Consider the following 23,345-nt stretch of genomic DNA (forward strand, 5'->3'; position numbering starts at 1 on the left):
TTGTAGTTGTGAAGTAGCAACGAAAATAATTTTATGGTTGGGGGTCACCACAACATGAGGAACTGTATTAAGGGGTCATGGCATTAGGAAGGTTGAGAAGCACTGTACTAAGTGGACAAGAATGTGCAAGATTGTCTTTTTATAAATGGAGGCAATCACTGCTGTGCTCTGGACCTTGAGAATACTCCCTGTTGAAGCTATACTGCTAATACAACAGCAAGCACAGACATTTACTAGTTGCTATCAGATTTTTTTAATTGTTGAGGGTATAAAGTCTTTTGCCTGTGATTTCTTAATGTTTAACTGGAAAATAATATCTTTTACTGCACTTATGACTAGAGGAGGTCACTGGAGTAATTTTTGTTGGTGGGGGAAATATCAGATTTGGCTTCTTATTGCTCTCAAAAAAAAAAACCATGCTTGAGAAAAAAAACACATCCATTTGCTAGGAACAACAACACATTGAGTAAGTGCTGAAATAATCCAACTGCCCTGCAACTATATGCCCAAAGAGTATTTCATTTATAAGAAGCATCCATCAGCATTTGCCATGAACACTTTTAATTTTGTCCTTTTTTCCCTTTTTAATCAAAGCACTATACCTTCGCCTGGAAGTTATACACTCCTTTAGCAAAATCAAGCAAAGAAAAGGGTCATAGCCAGCAAGAGTAAAATACATTAAAAGTCTCGGGAAATGAAAAGAATCTCTTAGGCTGTAATTTGATGGCCACTTATTGAAAATATAACTTAATGGAAATGACTTCTGAGCAGACATGTTAACCTATGGCCATGTAATACATTCTGAGCAACTGAGCCACTTATTATGGGGGCCTAGTTCATACCCACAGCATGCTTGGAGAGACATGTCTCCCTTTTCTACACTGTATATTTTCGGGAGTTAAGGCCTGGGTGCCCATGATGCAGGTTATGTGCTTTTAATGGAAAGTTCAACACAGAGTGTGTACAGCAAGGAATGTGTCCAGAGGAGGGCGACTAAAACGATCAAGGGTCTGGAGAACAAGCCCTATGAGGAGTGGCTTAAGGAGCTGGGCATGTTTAGCCTGAAGAAGAGAAGGCTGGGAGGAGATATGATAGCCATGTATAAATATGTGAGAGGAAGCCACAGGGAGGAGGGAGCAAGCTTGTTTTCTGCTTCCTTGGAGACTAGGACACGGAACAATGGCTTCAAACTACAAGAGAGGAGATTCCATCTGAACATGAGGAAGAACTTCCTGACCGTGAGAGCCGTTCAGCAGTGGAACTCTCTGCCCCGGAGTGTGGTGGAGGCTCCTTCTTTGGAAGCTTTTAAACAGAGGCTAGATGGCCATCTGTCGGGGGTAATTTGAATGCAATGTTCCTGCTCCTTGGCGGGGGGTTGGACTGGATGGCCCATGAGGTCTCTTCTAACTCTTTGATTTTATGATTTAGCAGGACTACAGCAGTTGTCTGCCTTGTATAGGCTACCTCAAGACAAGTGTAGGCAAATGTGGGAGGATAGGATTTCTTGGAGAACAGCCAGTGAGGTGTCTGTTTGTTCCTAAACCAGGCTCATCTTTCCAAAACGTGTTCTAGATACGGCTATGAATTCAAAAGTATCCAGAAAGCAGATGCATATAATTTACAAATTAAAACTGCCATGGTTGTGACTACTGAAGAAGCCCTTTATCAAAGCTTAGTCACAACAAACTCTTCAAGCAAAGTTCAAAATACTTCCTATTATTGGTGGAAATAATATGAGATATGATGTATTTTTAAAAATCTAAGATTCCCCTTTTTAGATATTTCTAAGTACTTACAAATGAAACATAGCCTAGAATACGGCTGACTCAGAATACGGCTGACCCCGCCCCAAAATGTTTTGCTTTTAAAAAATTGCTTGCCTACATCTCCTAAAAACAGATCTCAAAAAATAACAATTGACATATAGACTCAAAGAATCCATGTACAATTTTAGGGAAATGTATATACAGTACTTGGTGTGGGGAATTCTTAAAAATGCCTTGCCAGGAATTTGTACTCTCAAATTGGAACAAGTTTATTTATTTATTTGGAACATTTATACCCCGTCCTTTCTTGACCTCCAAAGAGGGACTCAGGACAGCTACCAACAGGCAACAATTCAATGCCAAAACAATAAAACACATAATAAAATACAATCAAATGCATAAAAAATCAATATTCTTTTTTTGTCCAAGCATTGGAAGCTATGCTAAATTAAGGAGAAGAGCTAGGTGAAGGGATTGCTTGCTTAAGGGATCTATGGGGTTGTTCAGGTTTTGTATCATGCCATGGCAGTGCTTTATGAGCACAGTGATATTTCTGTATGATCGTCACGACTCTCATCAGCAGACATGGCCAACTATTTTTGGTCCAGGAGACAATTTTGCCACCCTGAGATTCACTGCGGGCTACACACCAGCTCCAAAGTGTGCTTTTAATTTTTTTTAATTTTTATTAAATACATTTTCTCTTTACTTGTACATAAAATCAAGGGGGGGGGTGATGATGGCCAACCTATACATAGCCGTTCAAAGGGGGAAAGAGTAGGGTATGGGGGGAGGGAGGAGGGAAGTGGGGAGGGGGGAGTATGCAGGGGTGTGTGAGTGGGGGGGGGTGCTTTTAATTTTTAAAAATCTTGTTTGCTTGTATATATTTTGCTTGGTTTTTTTATGTTAATTCCTTTGGCAATTCTAACAGTAAAATAGCTTTTTAGTAGAATACACAAAAAATGAGAAATACTATCTGTCATCCACATTTCCTAGGGTTGGGGGTATAGGGCTCACTCCTGTGAAAATGGAAAAACCATGAAGAAATAGTACTTTGCTAGGAATCTCTATGTCTTCGAGCATGACTCTATTATCAACTTCTGCCACAAGTTAACCACGGAATCACACCAAAGAACCTAGTGTTTCCTAGAGAGGCATTTTCTCTAGGAATCTCTACATCCTCCCGCATGACTCTGTGGTCAACCTTTAGTCAAAGTAGATGGTATAGTTGCACTGGAAGACCTAGAGATTCCTAGTGAGAAACTTTTGATCCAAATCACTAACAATGAAATAAGTAAAAGTCAAACTAGCAAAGGGCCAACTGCAACCAGAAACTAAATTTTTGTTCTTCAAAATAAAACAAAACAGCCCAGGAAAGCAAGGCTGCTTGCCCCAACAATACTGGGAGGAGGGGCTTCAGCCCACACGTTATCTACTCTGACAATAGAGTGCCAAACAGATGGGGAGTGCTGTCTTGAGATATGTTCTGGGTTGGACTGCAGACTTATGAAGCCCACTTTAACATTTTAACTTTGATGTTTACCCCTTCTCTTCCCATTTCAGTTGATAAAATGTAATTTAGACCATTTTATACTCACTCAAGAGTCTTCTCCCAGTCACACCACAGTGTCGTCCTGAGAGTTTCCATGTCTGATTTAAACTTGCTGAGGCAAAATTCCTGGATGAGTTGGCCATAGACGGCTTCGCGGCATGCAGTGACCACCATGATGTGATGGGCTGAAAATAGGGGGGCAGCGGGAAAAGAGGGGGAGAGAAGAACAAAAGCAAAGATGAAAGACAAGGACTGTTTTACTTTGAACCAATTTTAGCATATATCCAAAATTACTAATACTGGACAGATTGCAGATTTTCTCAACAACTCCAACAACCCTGGACTGCTACAGTAAAAATAACGAGAGTCCCCGTTGGGGAGATGGTGGCGGAGTATAAATAAAGTTTATTATTTATTATTATTATTTATTGGCAGCATTTTTGATCCGCGAAACTTTAAGTCAGATGCTACAAGGATGAGGATGTGTGTGTGTGTGTGTGTGTATAAACATATCCCCAGTTATAATTAATGATTATACAATTTTTATGTGTCAACTGGACACCACTGCAGAAGGATTCCCAGGCACTACATTAATTTTAAATAGAGGAGCTATTCCAGCATAAAGCATCTATTACTTTGTTCAAATAAGCACTAAGGCTACAAAAATATGGAAGGTTTCACAGAAATAAAGAAATATATTTTTAAGCAAATTAAAATATAAAAAATAAGCAGAGGATGGTCAGGTTAGGGCCTGTTACATCAGGGGGAAAAAAAGGTCTTACAAGGTATTTAGTCTTCTCTGCCAAGGAGTGCTGGCACCTCACCAAATTACAACTCCAAGGATTCTATACCACTGAGTCATAGTATTTAAAGTAGATTCAAATACATTGATTCTGCGGTGCAGAAGCACTCTTGCAACCATTAAAAGTACAGGAACCCACTCAGTTGTCTTTCTGGCAACTTTCTTGCCAAAGTAAGATAATGTGACAAACAACCTTTTAAAAATGGAATTCCACTCTTAAAACTAGAGCACTCCTGTTGCAATGAATTAAACTGTGTGTTTGATGTATGAAATTGTGCTTATTTTCATAGACTAAAATAAGGTATGGTTCACAGATGAAAATATGAGTTCATTTGTACTCTTCTGGCAGTGCTGCTGTTCTGCTGCATTCAATGACCGAGATACCGCATTTGCGCATGCTCACATACATGTCCATTAATATATGTTGCTGGAGGATCTGCTCCAACTGGAACTTATTAAGTAATAGCCTGTTCTGTAATGGCCTCCGAAGTGCTGGAATTGCAGCTGACTGACCACCACAGCTTACTTGCTGTTTAAAAATTAATAAGTTTGCAGACGAAACCAAATTGGGAGGGATAGCCAATACTCCAGAGGACAGGAGCAGGATTCAAAACTATCTTGACAGATTAGAGATGGGCCAAAACTAACAAAATGAAGTTCAACAGGGACAAATGCAAGATACTCCACTTTGGCAGGAAAAACGAAATGCAAAGATACAGAGAGGGAGAGAATGCCTGGCTCTAGAAAAAGAGCAGTACGTGTGAAAAAGATCTTGGAGTCCTCGTGGACAACAAGTTAAACATGAGCCAACAATGTGATGTGGCGGCAAAAAAAAGCCAATGGGATTTTGGCCTGCATCAATAGGAGCATAGTGTCTAGATCCAGGGAAGTCATGCTATCCCTCTATTCTGCTTTGGTTAGACCACACCTGGAACATTGTGTCCAATTCTGGGCACAATTCAAGAGAGAGGTTGACAAGCTGGAATGGGTCTAGAGGAGGGCAACTAAAATGATCAAGGGTCTGGAGAACAAGCCCTATGAGGAGCGGCTTAAGGAGCTGGGCATGTTTAGCCTGAAGAAGAGAAGGCTGAGAGGAGATATGATAGCCATGTATAAATATGTGAGAGGAAGCCATAGGGAGGAGGGAGCAAGCTTGTTTTCTGCTTCCCTGGAGACTAGGACACAGAACAATGGCTTCAAACTACAAGAGAGGAGATTCCACCTGAACATGAGGAAGAACTTCCTGACTGTGAGAGCCGTTCAGCAGTGGAACTCTCTGCCCCGGAGTGTGGTGGAGGCTCCTTCTTTGGAAGCTTTTAAGCAGAGGCTGGATGGCCATCTGTCGGGGGTGCTTTGAATGCAATATTCCTGCTTCTTGGCAGGGGGTTGGACTGGATGGCCCATGAGGTCTCTTCCAACTCTTTGATTCTATGATTCTATGTTGCTTTAATAAAATATGTCACAGGGAGCATCTACACTGCACAATAAATGCAGTTTGACATTGCTTTAACTGCCACGGCTCAATACTATGGAATTCTGGGAGTTGTAGTTTAGATTCACTGGCAAAGTGCTGTCAGCACAGTTGTGATGTTGTTTATGCTCTTTAGTTCTTTCCTGGATGACCTTTGGGAAATTAAATAGCTAGCACCACATACCCTCCTCCAAACCCTCGTCAGATCACAATTGTGGTATGGAGGCTATTACGCCCCTTGATTCCAGCCTGATCAATCATTTTTTTCCATTTTAAAAAAGTAATATGGTGCCATAGAATCCAAAGTGGCCCAGATATGCTTCTTAGCTCTCTCACTCAGACTGATAAGTTGTAGGATGTGAGCCTGATGTTCAAGGACAGAGCTTCCCGTGGATCTGCCAGGCACTGCCAGCCCTCTTGACCTGGGCATGGAATGCTGGCAAGGGGTGCGCTTCCTCCGGGAACATCCTGGGTATAAAAACAGCCTGTGAAATCCATGGAGACATTTGATACTCCTTTCACCAAAATAGATCCATCTAGGCTGGTACAGAGTCAAGAAGAAGCCACCAGCTAAGCTTACATACCGAGTCCTAATTCACCCACTCTGCTATGCTTACAACAGTAGTGCGTATTTCCTTCCCTGTCCAACCACACTGTTAATACTAAAATATTAATTATAAACAACAAACACTGGCGTATCTAAAAGCTTGACCTGGAATTTAATTACTTCAATGCAGTTCTCATAGACAATGTTTTCTGTCCTTGAACCAAAATAAGTCATTTGACCCTTTTTTTTCAGTCTAGTTTGATCAATATTATCTTGAGGTTTTCTGCCAGTGTCTGATAAACTCCGGCTCTTTTATATATTTATATGCCAAATTCTGCTTTCTCTTCAGATTGTATAAATATGCCAAACCACATATTAGTACGAATCAGAACTTGTAAAAGCTATTGTTTGGATTACTGGGAACTGTAATAGTAAAAAAAATGCTTTCATAAACTCTATGGGACAAGCCGAGCACAATGTTCACAACTTTTGATATAAACTGATCTGACCCATAGCTCATGGACTCTAACCATATAATATTTGTGCAGATCAGAGTGCAATCCACTCTATAAATACGTCAAGGGTGGTTTCTGTCTTCTAAGTCCGTCTGTCCCCCAATCTTCATGTCACATTATACCCACCATCACAGGCATACACCATCCTCCTCCCATTCCCCAAGACCAAGTATTGCCAAAATCCCACAAGCAGACTTAATAATAATAATAATAATAATAATAATAATAATAATCTTTATTTAATACCCCGCCTCCATCTCCCCAATGGGGACTCGGGGCGGCTTACATGAGGCCAAACCCAACAGCACATTACAATAAAATAAAACCAAAACACAATAACAACACAGTAAAATACATACAACATGTGAGTACAAAAACGATAAAGCAAAATCATACACAGTAAAATGAAATAAAATAACATAACAATGGGGCCGCATGTGCAAGATAAAACTAAGATACTAACAATACTAAAATCAGGATGAAATAGGGATGGAGCAGATTGTTTGTGGGGAAGAAACTCGTAAGGAACAGGGTCATAAATATAGGCCTTCATACAAGTGGGGAAATATACTCTGGGGACAAAAACGTTGAGGGGGGAGCAATTGTGTATGATAATATGGCTATTCCCCAAAAGCGCATCGGAAAAGCCAGGTTTTGACATTCCTCTTGAAAATTTCTAAGGTGGGGGCCTTCCTAATCTCACCGGGCAATGAGTTCCAGAGTCGCGGGGCCACAGAGGAGAAGGCTCTCTCACTTGTGCTTACAAGATGAGCCTGTGATAATGGCAAGGGTGAAAGGAGAGCCTCCCAGTTCGGGCTGGTTCATGGAGAGAGATCCGGTCACGAAGGCAGGTGGGTCCCAAACCGTAGTAGCTGTACTATGACTTGTAGCTGTACAATGAGCTGTTGAGGGAAGGCAGAAACTGGAGTTTCCTTCTCTGAACATAAATTCTGTTCGGAGGAGGAAATGGATGATCCAAGCCAAAATACATAAAAATGCCCAAAGTAACTTGGCTCTATAAAGAATTACGATGTCTAGTTTTGTGAGTAGTACACTGGCATTTCAGCTATTTTTCAGGTTCTAGAAATACAAAAGCAAAGTAAAACCATGCTAGTTTCAAAAACAATCTTTCTAAATAAGCCTTTTTTCCTTTCAACATGCTGGAAAAAAAGTAATTCAAGAACAAAACAAAATGTTTTAATGAGAAAGAGGGCTTTTATATAAACTGCAAACAAAACAAACACGGTTCAGCCGGCACAGTCTGGTTGCAAAGTGTTTTTATCTATTTTTGACTCCCCATAATCTTCCAGAGCTGCATCTGCCCTTCCTCTCTCGGCTGAAAGGCAATGCCAAGGTTAAAAGTATTCACAGCTTCAGGCTGCTGACACATTTGTCCTCCCAGACTTCCCCCTCAGCCGGGCTGCGTGAAATGCTTGCGATGAAATCTAAAACCAAGAGAAGCTCACCTGTTCTTCTACTTGATTATGAGTTTGAGGCAGTCCCTCTGGGTTGAAGATGGTGCTGCTGAACGCCAGATCTCTCAATGGCAAAACATCTTTCATCCAGGATCTAATCCTGGAGGAACGGGCAGATCTGGCGTGCATTACGGAGACCTGGCTGGATGAAGCTGGAGGAGTTAATTTGACCCAGCTTTGTCCGCCAGGATTCGCCGTACAGCACCAGTCGAGACCTGGAGGGCGGGGAGGCGGAGTTGAGGTGGTCTACAAAAATTCTATCCCCCTGACCAGAGGCCCCATCCCACAGTCAACCAATTTTGAATGTGTCCACTTGAGGGTGGGTGACCGGGACAGAATAGGGATTCTGTTAGTGTACCGCCCACCTCGCTGCACTACGGTCTCCCTACCTGAGCTAGCGGGGGTGGTCTCGAGCCTGACATTGGAGTCTCAACGGCTCCTTGTGCTGGGGGACTTCAATGTACATGCCGAGACTACCCTAGGAGGAGCGGCTCAGGACTTCATGTCATCCATGGCAACCATGGGGCTGTCCCAACGAGTATCTGGCCCCACCCACTGTGCGGGACACACATTGGATTTGGTTTTCTGTCAGGGATGGGACCAAGGTGGCGGTGTCGAGGAGTTATCCACCTCTCCGTTGCCATGGACCGACCACTATCTGGTCAGATTTAGACTCACCACACCTCCCAACCTCTGCAGAGGTGGGGGACCCATTAAGATGGTCCGCCCCAGGAGGCTTATGGATCCGGATGGATTCCTGACGGCTCTTGGGGATTTTCCTGCCACCTCGGTTGGTGATCCTGTTGAAGCCCTGGTATCTCTCTGGAACGGGGAGATGACGAGGGCCATAAACACGATTGCTCCGGAACGTCCCCTCTCAAGTAGCCGAGCTAAACCAGCACCTTGGTTCAACGAGGAGCTGGCAGCGATGAAGCGAAGGAAGAGGAGACTAGAGCGCGTGTGGCGTTCGGACCCGAGCGAGTTAAATCGAACACGGTTTGTTGCCCTACTCAGGGCATACGCCGTGGCAATAAAGGCGGCAAAGAAAGCCTTCTTTGCAGCCAATATTGCGTCCGCAAAGAACCGTCCGACGGAGCTGTTCCGAGTTGTCAGAGGGTTATTGAACCCCACCATTCCGGATGGGAACCCTGACAACTCGACGGCCCGCTGTGAAGCATTTGCTCGGTTCTTTGCGGACAAAGTCGCTTTGATCCGCTCTGACCTGGATACCATGTTAACAGCAGTCTCTGAGGATGTAACACGAGCATCTGCTTGTCCGATTTTGATGGATTCATTTCAATTGGTGAAACCCGAGGATGTGGACAAGATACTTGGAGGAATGAGAGCTACCACATGCATCCTAGACCCCTGCCCATCCTGGCTTCTAAAGGAGGCCAGAGGGGGATTGGCCGAGTGGGTGGAAGTGGTGGTTAATGCCTCCCTTCGGGAAGGCAAAATTCCAGCCAGCTTAAAACAAGCTGTGATAAAACCGCTGTTGAAAAAACCATCACTGGATCCCACTCAATTCGTCAACTATCGGCCTGTTTCCAATCTCCCCTTCTTGGGCAAAGTCCTGGAACGTGTGGTGGCCTCACAACTCCAGGTATTCTTGGTAGACACGGATTATCTGGATCCGGCACAGTCTGGCTTTAGGCCGGGACATGGTACCGAGACAGCCTTAGTGGATGATCTGCGCAGGGAGCTAGACAGGGGGAGTGTGTCCCTGTTAGTTCTGCTGGACCTCTCAGCGGCCTTCGATACCGTCGACCACGGTATCCTTCTGGGACGCCTCGCGGGAATGGGCCTTGGTGGCACTGTCCTGCAGTGGCTCAGGTCCTTCCTAGAGGATCGTACCCAGAAGGTGTTGCTGGGGGACAACTGCTCGACCTCACAACCATTGTCTTGTGGGGTCCCGCAGGGTTCTATACTGTCCCCCATGTTGTTTAACATCTACATGAAGCCGTTGGGAGAGATCATCCGGAGTTTCGGGGTGCGGTGTTATCTGTACGCAGATGATGTCCAACTCTGTCACTCCTTCCCACCTGCTACTAAGGAGGCTGTCGAGGTCCTGAACCGGTGCTTGGCTGCTGTGTCGGACTGGATGAGGGCGAACAAATTGAAATTGAATCCAGACAAGACAGAGGCGCTCCTGGTCAGTCGAAAGGCCGAGCGGGGTATAGGGTTACAGCCTGTGTTGGACGGGGTTACACTCCCCCTGAAGACGCAGGTTTGCAGCTTGGGTGTGATCCTGGACTCACCGCTGAGCCTGGAACCTCAGGTCTCAGCGGTGGCCAGGGGAGCATTCGCACAGCTCCGGCTCGTGCGCCAGCTGCGCCCGTACCTCGGGAAGTCTGACTTGGCCACTGTAGTCCACGCTCTGGTCACATCCCGTATAGATTACTGCAACGCGCTCTACGTGGGGCTGCCCTTGAAGACTGCCCGGAAGCTTCAGATGGTCCAGCGCTCGGTAGCCAGGTTGCTAACAGGAGCTGCTCTCAGGGAGCACACCACTCCTCTGTTGAGCCAGCTCCACTGGCTGCCAATTTGCTACCGGGCACAATTCAAGGTGCTGGCGCTAGCCTACAAAGCCCTAAACGGTTCCGGCCCCACTTACCTCTCCGAACGTATCTCCACCTATGAACCGACACGGACATTAAGATCGTCCGGGGAGGCCCTGCTCTCGGTTCCGCCTGCGTCACAGGCACGGTTGGCGGGGACGAGAGACAGGGCCTTCTCGGTGGTGGCCCCTCGGCTATTGAACGCCCTACCCATTGACATCAGGCAGGCCCCTTCGCTACTGGCATTTCGGAAGAAGCTTAAAACCCGGCTCTTTGAGCAAGCGTTTGGCTAATCAGCGCAATTAAACATAGGATGACGGTAAACTGAACATAGGAACGGCTCAAGGACTATGAGATTGGATTTCATTTATGATCGAGGCATTATGTATGATTGTTGTGTGTTTGCTTCTGTGTATGATGTGTTTTAACTGTTATTGCTATGTTAATTAATATTGTGTAAACCGCATTGAGTCACCTAATTTAGGTTGAGAAACGTGGTATAGAAATAAAGCAAATAAATAAATAAAATAAATACTTAAATGCTGTCCACCAACGTTTGATGGAGGAGCTTTACTATCCCATTCAGTGTTAAAGGTTTGTCCGGCCGTCAGCAGCTCAGGCTGAACGTGAAGCCAGTGCTGGGTGGCAAGAGTTGATGCTGCGAGTGCCCATTTTCTGTGGCTGGGCAGGCAATGGTCTTGCTTCCCCAAAAGATGGCATTTTCTCCTTTTCTCTTTTCTGTGTAGCAAAATGCTACACAATTTGAACAAAGCATTTGGTACCATGTTCAACATTGTACACAGTCCCTTTGGAGATATTTGTTTTCACAGCACATGAGCTATCTGGAAGCATTCTGGCAACCAGGAACTAGGAAAGCATGACAGTTTCTCTAACCCTTTCCATTTTCCATAAACATGAAAATACATGTTAATTATTGTAATACCATGGTGCCCAATTAAAATCAGCTAAGCTGGAGGAGCAATTCTCAAGTGTCTTGAACTTGGAGAATAAAAATAAAAGTTTCAATTAACATTAAAAAGGAAACATTTGCCTTCTTATCTGAACTTCTTGTCCTTGACTTTCATGAAGATAAGTAAAACAGCATTGCCTTTTCCATCTTGCTGGCCTCTATCCCCAATACAGAAAGCACTGCCAACTAAATGCTTTGAAAAGTGGCTGGCCAGTCCAAGCACCCCGGTCTCCTTTGGCACAACAGCTTCCAAAACACTCAGTTCCAGCAATAATCCCACATGCTTCCCTGCATGCATTCATTTCCCATGATAACCCACAGTTATGAGCTTCCAGACTGAAATGCTAGAGAAGGCTCCAATATCTTTAAAATTAAGGCAGAAGGGGGAATTTCAGTAAGTTTTGTTTATGTGTAAGCAGATGAAAAGTACCACCAACTGAAATTCTCTCTCCTATACAACTGCTAAAGGTATGGAGCCACTCCATTTTCAATTGGAGCCACGTAAAATTCTACTTTTATCGTGATTCTTGTTTCTTGACAAGGGATATAAAGGCATACTATAGATTTGAATGTTTCAATAAAATGTTTCAATAAAATCTATGTCAGTGACAAATTGTAGAAACAGTTCCTCTTCCAGGTTGTTGTAGATTTTTTGGGCTATATGGCCATGTTCCAGAAGCATTCTCTCCTGACATTTTGCCTGCATCTATGTGAAAAAGATCTTGGAGTCCTCGTGGACAACAAGTTAAACATGAGCCAACAATGTGATGTGGCAGCAAAAAAAAGCCAATGGGACCCGAGATCTGTCCAGTTTATTTTCTCTGCATTTTGAATTTCCCCAATATTAATAAGCATGTGGATGCCTAAGGGTGGCAGCAGGGAAAGACTTGATTCTGCCCTAAGTCTAGGCAGGGAGGGGGGGTTGACGCCCCCCTCCCCCCAATGATATAGCAGAACTGGTGCACCAAGACCCTTCCACACAGCTGAATTAAATACCACATTATCTGCTCTGAACTAGAATATATGGCAATGTGGACTCAGATAACCCAGTTCAAAGCGGATTTCCTGCCTTGATATTCTGGATTATATGGCTGTGTAGAAGGGCCCTCCTATGTACTTAAGAATTCTCAGAAACAATAAATCAGAAGTATATTAAATGATTAAGCATTAAAAGATATTAAGGAAGTGATTGTCATTGAGAGCTCCCGGGAATAACAAAGTAATATTCAAGAGCAAGGGAAAGGAAAATGTTAAACCGAAAACAAAATTATTCTAATGCTGAACTGGTTTAGAACTGCTAAAGCACTATAGCACTTTCCCTATAACTGCTGGGTAATGTTAAAGAAGAAGTGGATATTGATGAAAATCAATTTCAGAAGTGACACCTGACCAGTGGGAGGAGGAGAAGGGAGAACACAAGGAGGGAGGAGTGTTTGAATGCAACCTGGTTATTTATAGGTAAAATCAAAATTAAAGGCTCACCCAAAAAGTAGGGAAAAAAACGTTAGTTGGTCAAAATGTGATGTAAATGTGCATAGGTTATCAAATCGAATAATCCTTCTCCTAATAGGCACATATTTGAAAAGCTTGGCTACCAAGATGCATTTCTGATACTCTGCTTAATTCAATATTTGGCTTCATCAGCGCCAAAGAATCACTCAATTGTATTAAAGTCCCTCCCTAGATTTATGGTACAGAACAAAACCATGAATCTTTGGTCTGCATTGTGTGTTTATTTTATTACAGGATATGTTTCCCGAGTAACAAATGGCAGCTGTAATAAATATGGACCCTAATTAAAAATGCCCACGTCAGAATCAGCGCTCTGCAGGAGCCATTTGTCTTCAGGGCTCTGGTCACCATCACAGAAACAGAGCAATGGTGGGAATACAGCATTCTGCACGTTGGGAGCGATCTCTATGCAAGATTCAGCCAGAACAATAACAACCATGATGAAAGAAGAATGTGCTCCATCCACGTTGCTTTAGGTAGCTCCAAAATGAAAGCAAAGCCCGGATTCATTTCCAAACTATCTCAAGGTCAGACATCAGAGTCTATTAAGGTTAATAAAAACGAGCTGGAGAACATCCTACTGTATAATTTTCTGATCTTTTTGTGTAACAAGTATTTGATATTGGAATATAACCTTATGTATCAATAGACACATATAGAACAAACTGTTAAGTGTCTACTGAGATATATGCTTATATTCCTTCTCTTCCTCCCCCCTCTTCATCTTACGCCTCTTCTTAAATTACTTTGTGCATTTTCCTCAGCTCTGTGACTCAAGGTGGCGTACAATAGTTAAAACAGATACAGCTAAAAGTGCACCCCATACATAAATTAATATATCAATAAAATTAAAAGCAGTTAATTCTAAAGGGGAATTAAAAACATTCCCCTTTAGAAAGAAAATCTAAAAATATAAATATTGAAACACATTGTTTCCCTAGTGCTCAAATGATAGCCAAGACCATATACTTATGACATGATAAATAAATAACTTATCTTGGAGTAAGTAAGTAAGTAATTTTATTGATTAGCCCTTAAGCCAAATCACAATAAGAAACAGAACAACAAGGACTGTCAAGACCTTATCACACTCCACGTAGTATGTTAAAATACGACACTTATAACAATACAGTAAATAAATATGGTAAGACATGATAAAACTGATAAACTTATCAAGCTGAGTATATACATCATATATCATTATCACTCCTACAATTTACCCCAATCAGCTCTACATATGTGGTTCTCAGATGTATTGTTTTGCTTAAGTACAGAGCTGTTTTATATGTTATTTTTGGGTCTTGGCCACACATAAAATATGTTGTTCTGATGTGAGATTCCCAATACATTGTCCGTTTGATATATGGACCAAGGTGGAAGTCTCTCACCTTTTGATACAATTTGTAATCAAATAATATGTGTGCTATATCCTCAGTTTCAGGTGCCCCGCTGATACAACTCCATTCATTATAAGGGATGCTGTTAAATCTCCCGTGTCTAACCATTGTCTCGAGCTGATCAAATCTGGCTCGAGTGAACACCTCCCTGAGATGTTTTGGTATTTGCATTTTTAGGTAGTTAGCAGTTTGAAAGGTACGTTTATATTGACTCAGCCATTTTAGGTTAGCAGTCTTACTGAGGGTGGCTATATCTTTTTGTGCTTCTATATCCAAAATTCTTTGTATAGCACCCTTTCTTACTTGGTGCCAAGATCATCCATACATATATATATATATATATATATATATATATGTGAAAAGGATTATCCTACCTATGAACGGTCACATAAATATTAAGCAACCTAGCTAACTTTAAATTACATTTGCATATTCCCATCAACACCAGTCCTTCAAAGTGCAACAAACCTCTCCTCCATATTTCTGAACAAATAGCAAGCCCAGATAATTCCTAGCATCTGGAGGCACAAAAATCTGTCTCTGTGCATCCACAGCTCCCACACATATCTCTGATTGAAGCATGTATTGGAGGGGTACATGCAGGAACCACTCATGGGACAACAGATTAGTTCATATCAGGCTATTCTGTGGTCAGTTTGGCTTCCAATACCTTTTTTGGGATTGCTGCACACTTCCCTCCAAAATAACTTTGTAAAATCTTCCTCTGAGTAAATCAAGCTTAGAATTTGGATTCCTGATAGCAGCCATTTGGCTAGCTAACCCTATGTTTGCTTTTATTTTAAAACTTCTACTTGGTTGGCCCTTGAACAATTACACTAATTTAGCTTCTTGAACTGAGTTTTGCAGTCTACTCAGTCTAACAGGACTGGAGGTGCAAAGTCTTTCTAATAAGGACATCTCCCTCCTTTCTCCCTCCCTCCCTCCTTCCTTCCTTCTCAAGGAGAAATTGGCCTTTCAATTTCTTTCATAGGTAATGGTGTCCCACTACAGGAACATGGTGTCATTAGCATAATATATTCATATTTTTCCCCTTTCTGCCCACAAAGAGGGGGATAAAACTGAAGTTTGCCATACAGTGAGCTTTAGGGGTCCCCTAGGGTTTGGTTTCAGATCCCACTATAGATATCAACATAGTGTCTCTTCTATTTTGTTTTTTTGATTAAAAATATTTTAAAGCCACAGGCATACATACACCTACACATGCACGCGCACACACACAGTCTGCCACAGATTGCGTATCCACAGATTCCAACATCCATGGCTTGAAAAAAAACTGTATGCACACATAAAATATACCTGAATTTCAATCCAACCTTATCACAAAGCAGCACTCAACCATCTACCACTGTATAATTTGGTTATGTCATGCAGGAAACCAAACTTCTGATAAGGATGCATACAGCTATTTTAATGCATTCCGGATTGAGAAAATGGGTTTGGATGCCAACTTCAGCCGCAAACTCTCTGTTTCTTATCACCTCCAAGTTGTTGGACATAGGAGAGTGCACACAACTGAGCAAAGATCGATTGTTGCCATTTTCATGACTTTTTCACTGAGATCTTAGAGATTACCTGGCGAGTTCTCCGAAAGAGCTGACAAATAATTCTGTGTAGTTCTATAACTTAAGTTTAACCAGTTCAGGCACACCGATATGCTTGTGACAAGGAATCAGGGAGGTAAGGTGAAATGGGGGAGTCAATTGAAGAATAACTTTGGTCACTAGGAATAATAGCATGCCTCCTATTTATATGATAAACGTGTCTACTATCTGTTATGCTATAGAAGTCCACATGCCTGATTACAGATCAATAAACTTTGACATGTTATTTAATGGAACTAAAATTAACTTTACAGTAAAGTTTCGAACAGTCAGTGAACTAGTTGTGATACCTTGTGAACAAACAACTCAGGTGTCTGTACTTTGCCCTAGAAAGCATGATTTATTAATTAAGCAATGTCAAGGTCCACTGACCCTACCCACTAGGTTGTCTGAATTCCTTGCTTTGCCAATTACAACACAATGGTTCTTCAAATATTTGTTCATGGCTGATCCTCCTGAAATAATTGTGCTCCTAATTTAGTGCTCTTTAGCATGACTAGGTTACTTGAGCAAAACCCACAGCTCTTAATTAGTATGGTTTTCTTCATTAATCATGGACATCAGTTTTTCCTACTGCCAAAGTTTTGGCAACAGTATAAAAGAGACTGGTTCAAGATTGGGAAAGGCGTACAGCAGGGTTGTATACTCTCACCCAACCTATTCAACTTGTATGCAGAAAACATCATGCGATGTGTGGGGCTTGAAGAATGCAAGGCTGGGGTGAAAATTGCTGGAAGAAACATTAACAACCTTATTTATTTTATTTATTTATTTACTTTACTTCTATACCGCTGTTCTCAGCCCGGGGGCGACTCACAGCGGTTCACAACACACAAGAAACAGCAAAATTCAATGCACCAATATAAAAAACAGTTAACAACCTAATCTAATACACAATTAGTACACTATGTACACTTAGATATGCAGATGACACCACTTTGATGGCCGAAAGCGAGGAGAAGCTGCGGAGCCTTCTACTCAAGGTAAAAAAGAAAGCACAAAAGCAAGGTTGCAGTTAAACACCAAAAAAAAAAAAAACAGGATTAAGGCAACAAGAATGATTGACAACTGGGAAATAGAGGGAGAAAACGTGGAGGCAGTGACAGACTTTGTATTTCTAGGTGCAAAGATTACTGCAGACGCAGACTGCAGCCAGGAAATCAGGAGACGCTTACTTCTTGGGAGGAGAGCAGTGACCAATCTTGATAAAATAGTGAAGAGTAGAGACATCACACTGGCAACAAATTCCACATAGTCACAGCAATGGTATTCCCGTAGTGACCTACGAATGTGAGAGCTGAACCACAGGGAAGGCTGAGCAAAGGAATCATAGAATCATAGAGTTGGAAGAGACCTCATGGGCCATCCAGTCCAACCCCATTCTGCCAAGAAGCAGGAATATTGCATTCAAATCACCCCTGACAGATGGCCATCCAGCCTCTGTTTAAAAGCTTCCAAAGAAGGAGCCTCCACCACACTCCGGGGTAGAGAGCTCCACTGCTGAAGATAGATGCTTTTGAACTATGGTGTTGGAGGAAAGTGCTGAGAGTGCCCTGGACTGCCAGAAGATCCAACCAGTCCATACTTCAGGAGGGAAGAATAGTAGAGGCCAAGATGAAGTACTTTGGCCATATCATGAGAAGACAGGAAAGCTTAGAGAAGACAATTATGCTGGGAAAATGGAAGGAAAACGGAAGAGGGGCTGACCGAAAGCAAGATGGATGGGTGGTATCCTTGAAGTGACTGGCTTGACTCTGAAGAAGCTGGGGGTGGTGACGACCGACAGGGAGCTCTGGCGTGGGCTGGTCCATGAGTCACAAAGAGTCAGAAACAACTGAACGAATGAACGAATGAACAACAACAAGAATAAAAGAGAGGAACAGGTCCTCACAGGAGTAAAGGTGGATGTTGTATAAACAGATACATATTTTGTATAAACATATTCTGAACCAATCAAAACATATTTCTACCCAAGCTTGCGATTGAAAGCAAAGAGAATCTAACCTGCACTGTCTTCTATTTCCCAGCAAAGGATTACAAGATAACCAGTAGTAAATAGTTAATTATGTTGTTACAGATAAGATCATTATATATATATAGAACAACCCAATACATTATTCATTAGTCTTTCTTCAGAGGAAAGGGCATAAAAGAAACAGGAGGGGGAAAAATGGACAGCTCTTCAAACAATCGCAGTCTGTAGGAACATTTCATTTTTCAACTGATCAAGAAGTCTAAAAGCATACTTAATATGAAGCATACCAGAAATATCCAATCTTATTTTCAGTGTCTCAAGTTTTGAATGTAGGGATAATGGACAGGCAGAAGGGAACCTGTCACATTTATCCTATCATTACTATTACAAGAATCTTGGAAAATACACACATAATTCCACATTTGTCTCAACCAAACAAGACAGATAAGGTGATGTTCTGACGCTTAATTGGGGGGGGGGGGGGGATCCAGGTAGTCCAGACTGAGTTCCTTATTTATGATCCATTAATGCAAAGATAATCTCACAATGATGAATTCCTTGATCCTTACTGTCAACAAACTAAGCCTGATTCTTTGGAGCAGGGAACTGTTTTCTGTAATATGCTACTTTGACAGTGTGATAGACATAAATTAAAAAAGTAGCTGATCTGCATATGTGGAGGCAGACAGCACTGCATAAGCAAACTGAACTGGCATTGCTTCTTGAAGAAATATGAAAATAGGTATGCTGTCTGAATATCTGTTTATACTGATGAAAGACAGATGTCTTCTTTGTATGAGGATTTTTTTTCCAGAGAGACAGCTGCATTAATCTGTTTGAGTGTTAAAAAATGGGACGAGGGAAGGCATCTTGCAGCATCTTTATGACTAACAGATTTATTTTAGCATCTGTTCCATAGATTGCAACCCACTGTTTTAGAAGCACTGGTAAGTACCACATCCAAGCCTTGTGTATTCATTCACAGGGATACAGCTGAAACTGTGTACAGGTTGTTTATTTCAACCTCCCACTGAAAGCTTTATTCATCTGTCTAACATCTCTCCTAATTAGCATCAATATACTATGTAACACAATGTAAAAAAAAATCTTCCGAGTTTGAAAGTGTTATTTCCTGTTTAATTGTATGTTATTTACTTTGAAGGTAGTTTTTATACTCCAGAATCTTCATTTTTGTGACTACCACAAACTATGTTGAATCGGTTGAAACCGAATATTCACCCATATTTTAAAATCATAGAGTTGGACGAGACCTCAAGGGCCATCCAGTCCAATCCCCTGCCAAGAAGCAGGAAAATCACATTCAAAGCACCCCCAACAGATGGCCATCCAGCCTCTGCTTTAAAAGCCTCCAAAGAAGAAGAGTTCCACTGATGAACGGCTCTCACAGTCAGGAAATTATTCCTAATGTTCAGGTAGAATCTCCTTTCCTGTAGTTTGAAGCTATTGTTCCGTGTCGTAGTCTCCAGGGCAGCAGAAAGCAAGCTTGCTCCTTACTCCCTATGACTTCCTCTCACATATTGCCACATGGCTGTCATCATGTCTCCTCTCAGCCTTCTCTTCTGCAGCCTAAACATGCCCAGCTCTTTGGCCGCTCCTCATAGGGCTTGTTTTCTTTGATCATGTTAGTCACCCTCCTCTGAACACATTCCAGCTTGTCAACATCTCCCTTCAACTGTGGTGCACACAGTATTCCAGGTGTGGTCTGACCAAAAAATATAGTGTTTTGCTGATATGTGCTGTTATTTTTGCTGGCAGATATTAAGCAAAAAACTATAGCAAAATGTGCTGCAGTATGTCCTACAAAAACAACGTTTTGGCAGTTTAATAATAATAATAATAATAATAATAATCCTTTATTTGTACCCCGCTACCATCTCCTGAAGGACTCGGTGCGGCTTACAAGAGGCCAAGCCCAAATACAATAGTAAAACAATAACAACAGCAATAACTCAAAAAGACAAAGCAATAACATTAATAAACTTCCCCCATATTTTTATGATATAACCAATTAGGAAATGACATTTATAATCCAGGAACAAAAAAAACATGTTACACAGTGTAATTAAGTGAGCAATTTGAACTACAAAAGGTGATCTCTTTTACTGATAATTTTAATGAAAAATATCTTGACAAATAATTCTACCTGAGTGAGACCTATGATCTACAGAAGAGGTCATTCTCTCAGGGTGCCTCTACACTGTAGAATGATTGCATTTTGACACCACTTTAAGTGCCATGACTCAATGCCATGGGATCCTTGGAGTTGTAATTCCTTAAGCTTTCACTGCCAAAGAGTGTTGGTGCTTCACCAATCTACAACTCCCATGATTCCCCATCATTGCGCTATGGCAGTTAATGTGGTGTCAGGTTTTATTAACTCTACAGTGTGGATGTGTCCTGAGTCCCATCACCTTCAGTGAGTGGAGACACAAGACAGGGCCTTTTCAGTAGCTGCCCCCTGGCTCTGGAAGTCTGTTTCTAGAAAGGCCAGAAAGGGCCCCTTCTTACTGTCTTTCTGCTAGCAGGCAAAAATACTTTTATTCTGACAGACTTCTAGAGGTAAAAGTTTTGAAAGTAAAGGCTTTTAAGAGGATGCTGCACTGCTTTATTTGTTATTTTAACTGCTTTGATTCTTTTTAGTTGAACATTTTAATATTGTGAATAATGTTGTTGTAATGTTGATCTTTTATGAGTATAGCTATATTGTGTTAGCTTTAAATTGCAAACCTCCTACGTGATCAATTTTAAGAAAGAGTTGGCTTAATAATAAAAAATAATAGAAAAAAGATTTTTTTTTGTCATGTCAGGAGCGACTTGAGAAACTGAAAGTCGCTTCTGGTGTGAGAGAATTGGCCGTCTTCCCAGGGGACGCCCGGATGTTTTGTTTCACTATCCTTGTGGGAGGCTTCTCTCATGTCCCTGCAATGGGGAGCTGGAGCTGATAGAGGGTGCTCATCCATACTCTCTCCGGATTCGAACCTGCGACCTATCGCCGGCACAGGGGTTTAACCCACTGCACCACTGGGGGCTCCAATAAATATGATGATGATGGAGGAATATGCTGACAAATATTTGGAAAGAAAGAAAGTATTGGGCTTCTTTATGCCAGCCAGCCGCAACATGTCAGTCACCAGTGGCCATTTCTATGAGTCCTGTGATCAATGGTATGGGTTTTGTTTTTTAAAGAATATGTCAAAGCTAAATATCTTCCCATTTAATTGACCCTTAGAGCAGGGGTCCTCAAACTAAGGTGTGGGGGCCGGATGCGGCCCTCCAAGGTCATTTACCCGGCCCTCGCTCAGGGTCAACCTAAGTCTGAAACAGCTTGAAAGCACAACCACAACAATCCTATCTCATCAGCCAAAAGAAGGTCCACACTTCCCACTGAAATACTAATAAGTTTATATTTGTTAAAATTGTTCATTTTAATTATTGTATTGTTTTTAGCACGACAAATTAGGTATGTGCAGTGTGCATAGGAATTCATTCATGTTTTTTTCAAATTATAATCCGGCTCTCCAACAGTTTGAGGGACTGTGACCTGGCCCTCTGTTTAAAAAGTTTGAGGACCCCTGTCTTAGAGGGAGAAAACATTTGAAGGTTGACTACATGAATTTACAAACTTCACTCTGGAAATGAAAAAAATGTGAAGATGTGATGCAACTATGCTATCAGTGCTTTTGGGGCATGGAAATTATATGGCGCATTTTCCTTAGTATTGATTTTCTTATAGATAGGTTGCAAGGAGGGATTTATTGTGCACTTAAACCCCAAAAGACTAAAAGGGAGAAAAAACACACTGAAAAGTTATAAAGAATGGGCCCTCTTTGCATACAAGCAAAAGCATTTACAAAAGTGGAAGTGACACATTTTAAAAACTGCAGTATACAAAAATACCACTAATGTTTTGAGAAGTAAAGAAATACCAGATTAGGTCTCAACAGAACAGAGAAGCCACATACTTTGCCACTTCCTCCCATCCAGGATTGAGTTATGGAAATAGTACATGGTGTACATCAGTGTTTCTCAACCTGGGGGTCGGGACCCCTGGGGGGTCGCAAAGGGGTGTCAGAGGGGTCGCCAAAGACCATCAGAAAACACAGTATTTTCTGTTGGTCATGGGGGTTCTGTGTGGGAAGTTTAGCCCAATTCTATCATTAGTGGTGTTTGAGGAGCTCTTTGATAGTAGGTGCACTATAAATGCCAGCAACTACAACTCCCAAATGTTAAGCTCTGTTGTCCCCAAACTCCATCAGTGTTCACATTTGGACATATTGAGGATTTGTGCCAAGTTTGGTCCAAGTCCATCATTGTTTGAGTCCACGGTGCACTCTGGATGTAGGTGAACTACAACTCCAAAACTCAAGGTCAATGCCCACCAAACCCTTCCAGCATTTTCTATTGGTCATGGGCGTTCTGTGTGCCAAGTTTGGTTGAATTCCATCATTGGCAGAGTACAGAATGCTCTTTGATTGTAGGTAGACTAGAATTCCCAGGAACTACAACTCCCAAGTGACAACATCAATACCCACCAGTATTCAAATTTGGGCGTGTAGGGTATTTGTACCACATTTGGTCCAGTGAATGAAAATACATCCCACATATCAGATATTTACATTACAATTCACAACAGTAGCAAAATTACAGTTATGAAGGAGAAATGAAAACAATTTTATGGTTGGGGTCATCACAACATGAGGGACTGTATTAAGGGGTCCCAGCATTAGGATGGTTGAGAAACACTGGTGTACATGCTTGGGAGAAATACCAGTTGCTTCGTATGCTCTGCAATGCAGAGAAAAGTTCGGTCACACGCTTGTTATTTTAGGATGCACCTACGCTGTATTGTTGCTCCAGTTTGGCACCAATTTAACTGCCATAGGTCCAGCTAAGAGGTGAGGCAGCATTTTGCTTCCTTGCTCCTTCTTCCACCACAATTTTGAAGGGACAAATCCACGAAACCCAGTTCCTCCTGCAGATGCACCATCCTCAACCCTTAGGGATTGCAGGATGAAGAAGGAAGGGTGCCATAAGGGAAAGAGCAGCAGAGACAAGAAAGTCTTTGACCAAAGCCGATGGCTGAAAGCAAAGAAGAGGTCAGGGAGAAGCAAGTTGTTCTGTAGGCTATTTGAGCATATTAACTATGACAGCAGACTGCCATC

General features: G+C 42.1%; 1 protein-coding gene across 1 annotated transcript in view; it reads right to left on the reverse strand.

The window, feature by feature from the left end:
* Nucleotides 1–23,345, reverse strand: part of RAMP1 (receptor activity modifying protein 1) — a 65,913-nt gene that overhangs the window by 37,588 nt on the left and 4,980 nt on the right. Inside the window, exon 2 of the mRNA XM_060781483.2 lies at nucleotides 3,365–3,503. Within this exon, the coding sequence (XP_060637466.2) occupies nucleotides 3,365–3,503 (139 nt within the window). The remainder of the gene's footprint in view (nucleotides 1–3,364; nucleotides 3,504–23,345) is intronic.

Source organism: Anolis sagrei, chromosome 1 (assembly GCF_037176765.1).
Source record: "Anolis sagrei isolate rAnoSag1 chromosome 1, rAnoSag1.mat, whole genome shotgun sequence".
Taxonomy (NCBI): domain Eukaryota; kingdom Metazoa; phylum Chordata; class Lepidosauria; order Squamata; family Dactyloidae; genus Anolis; species Anolis sagrei.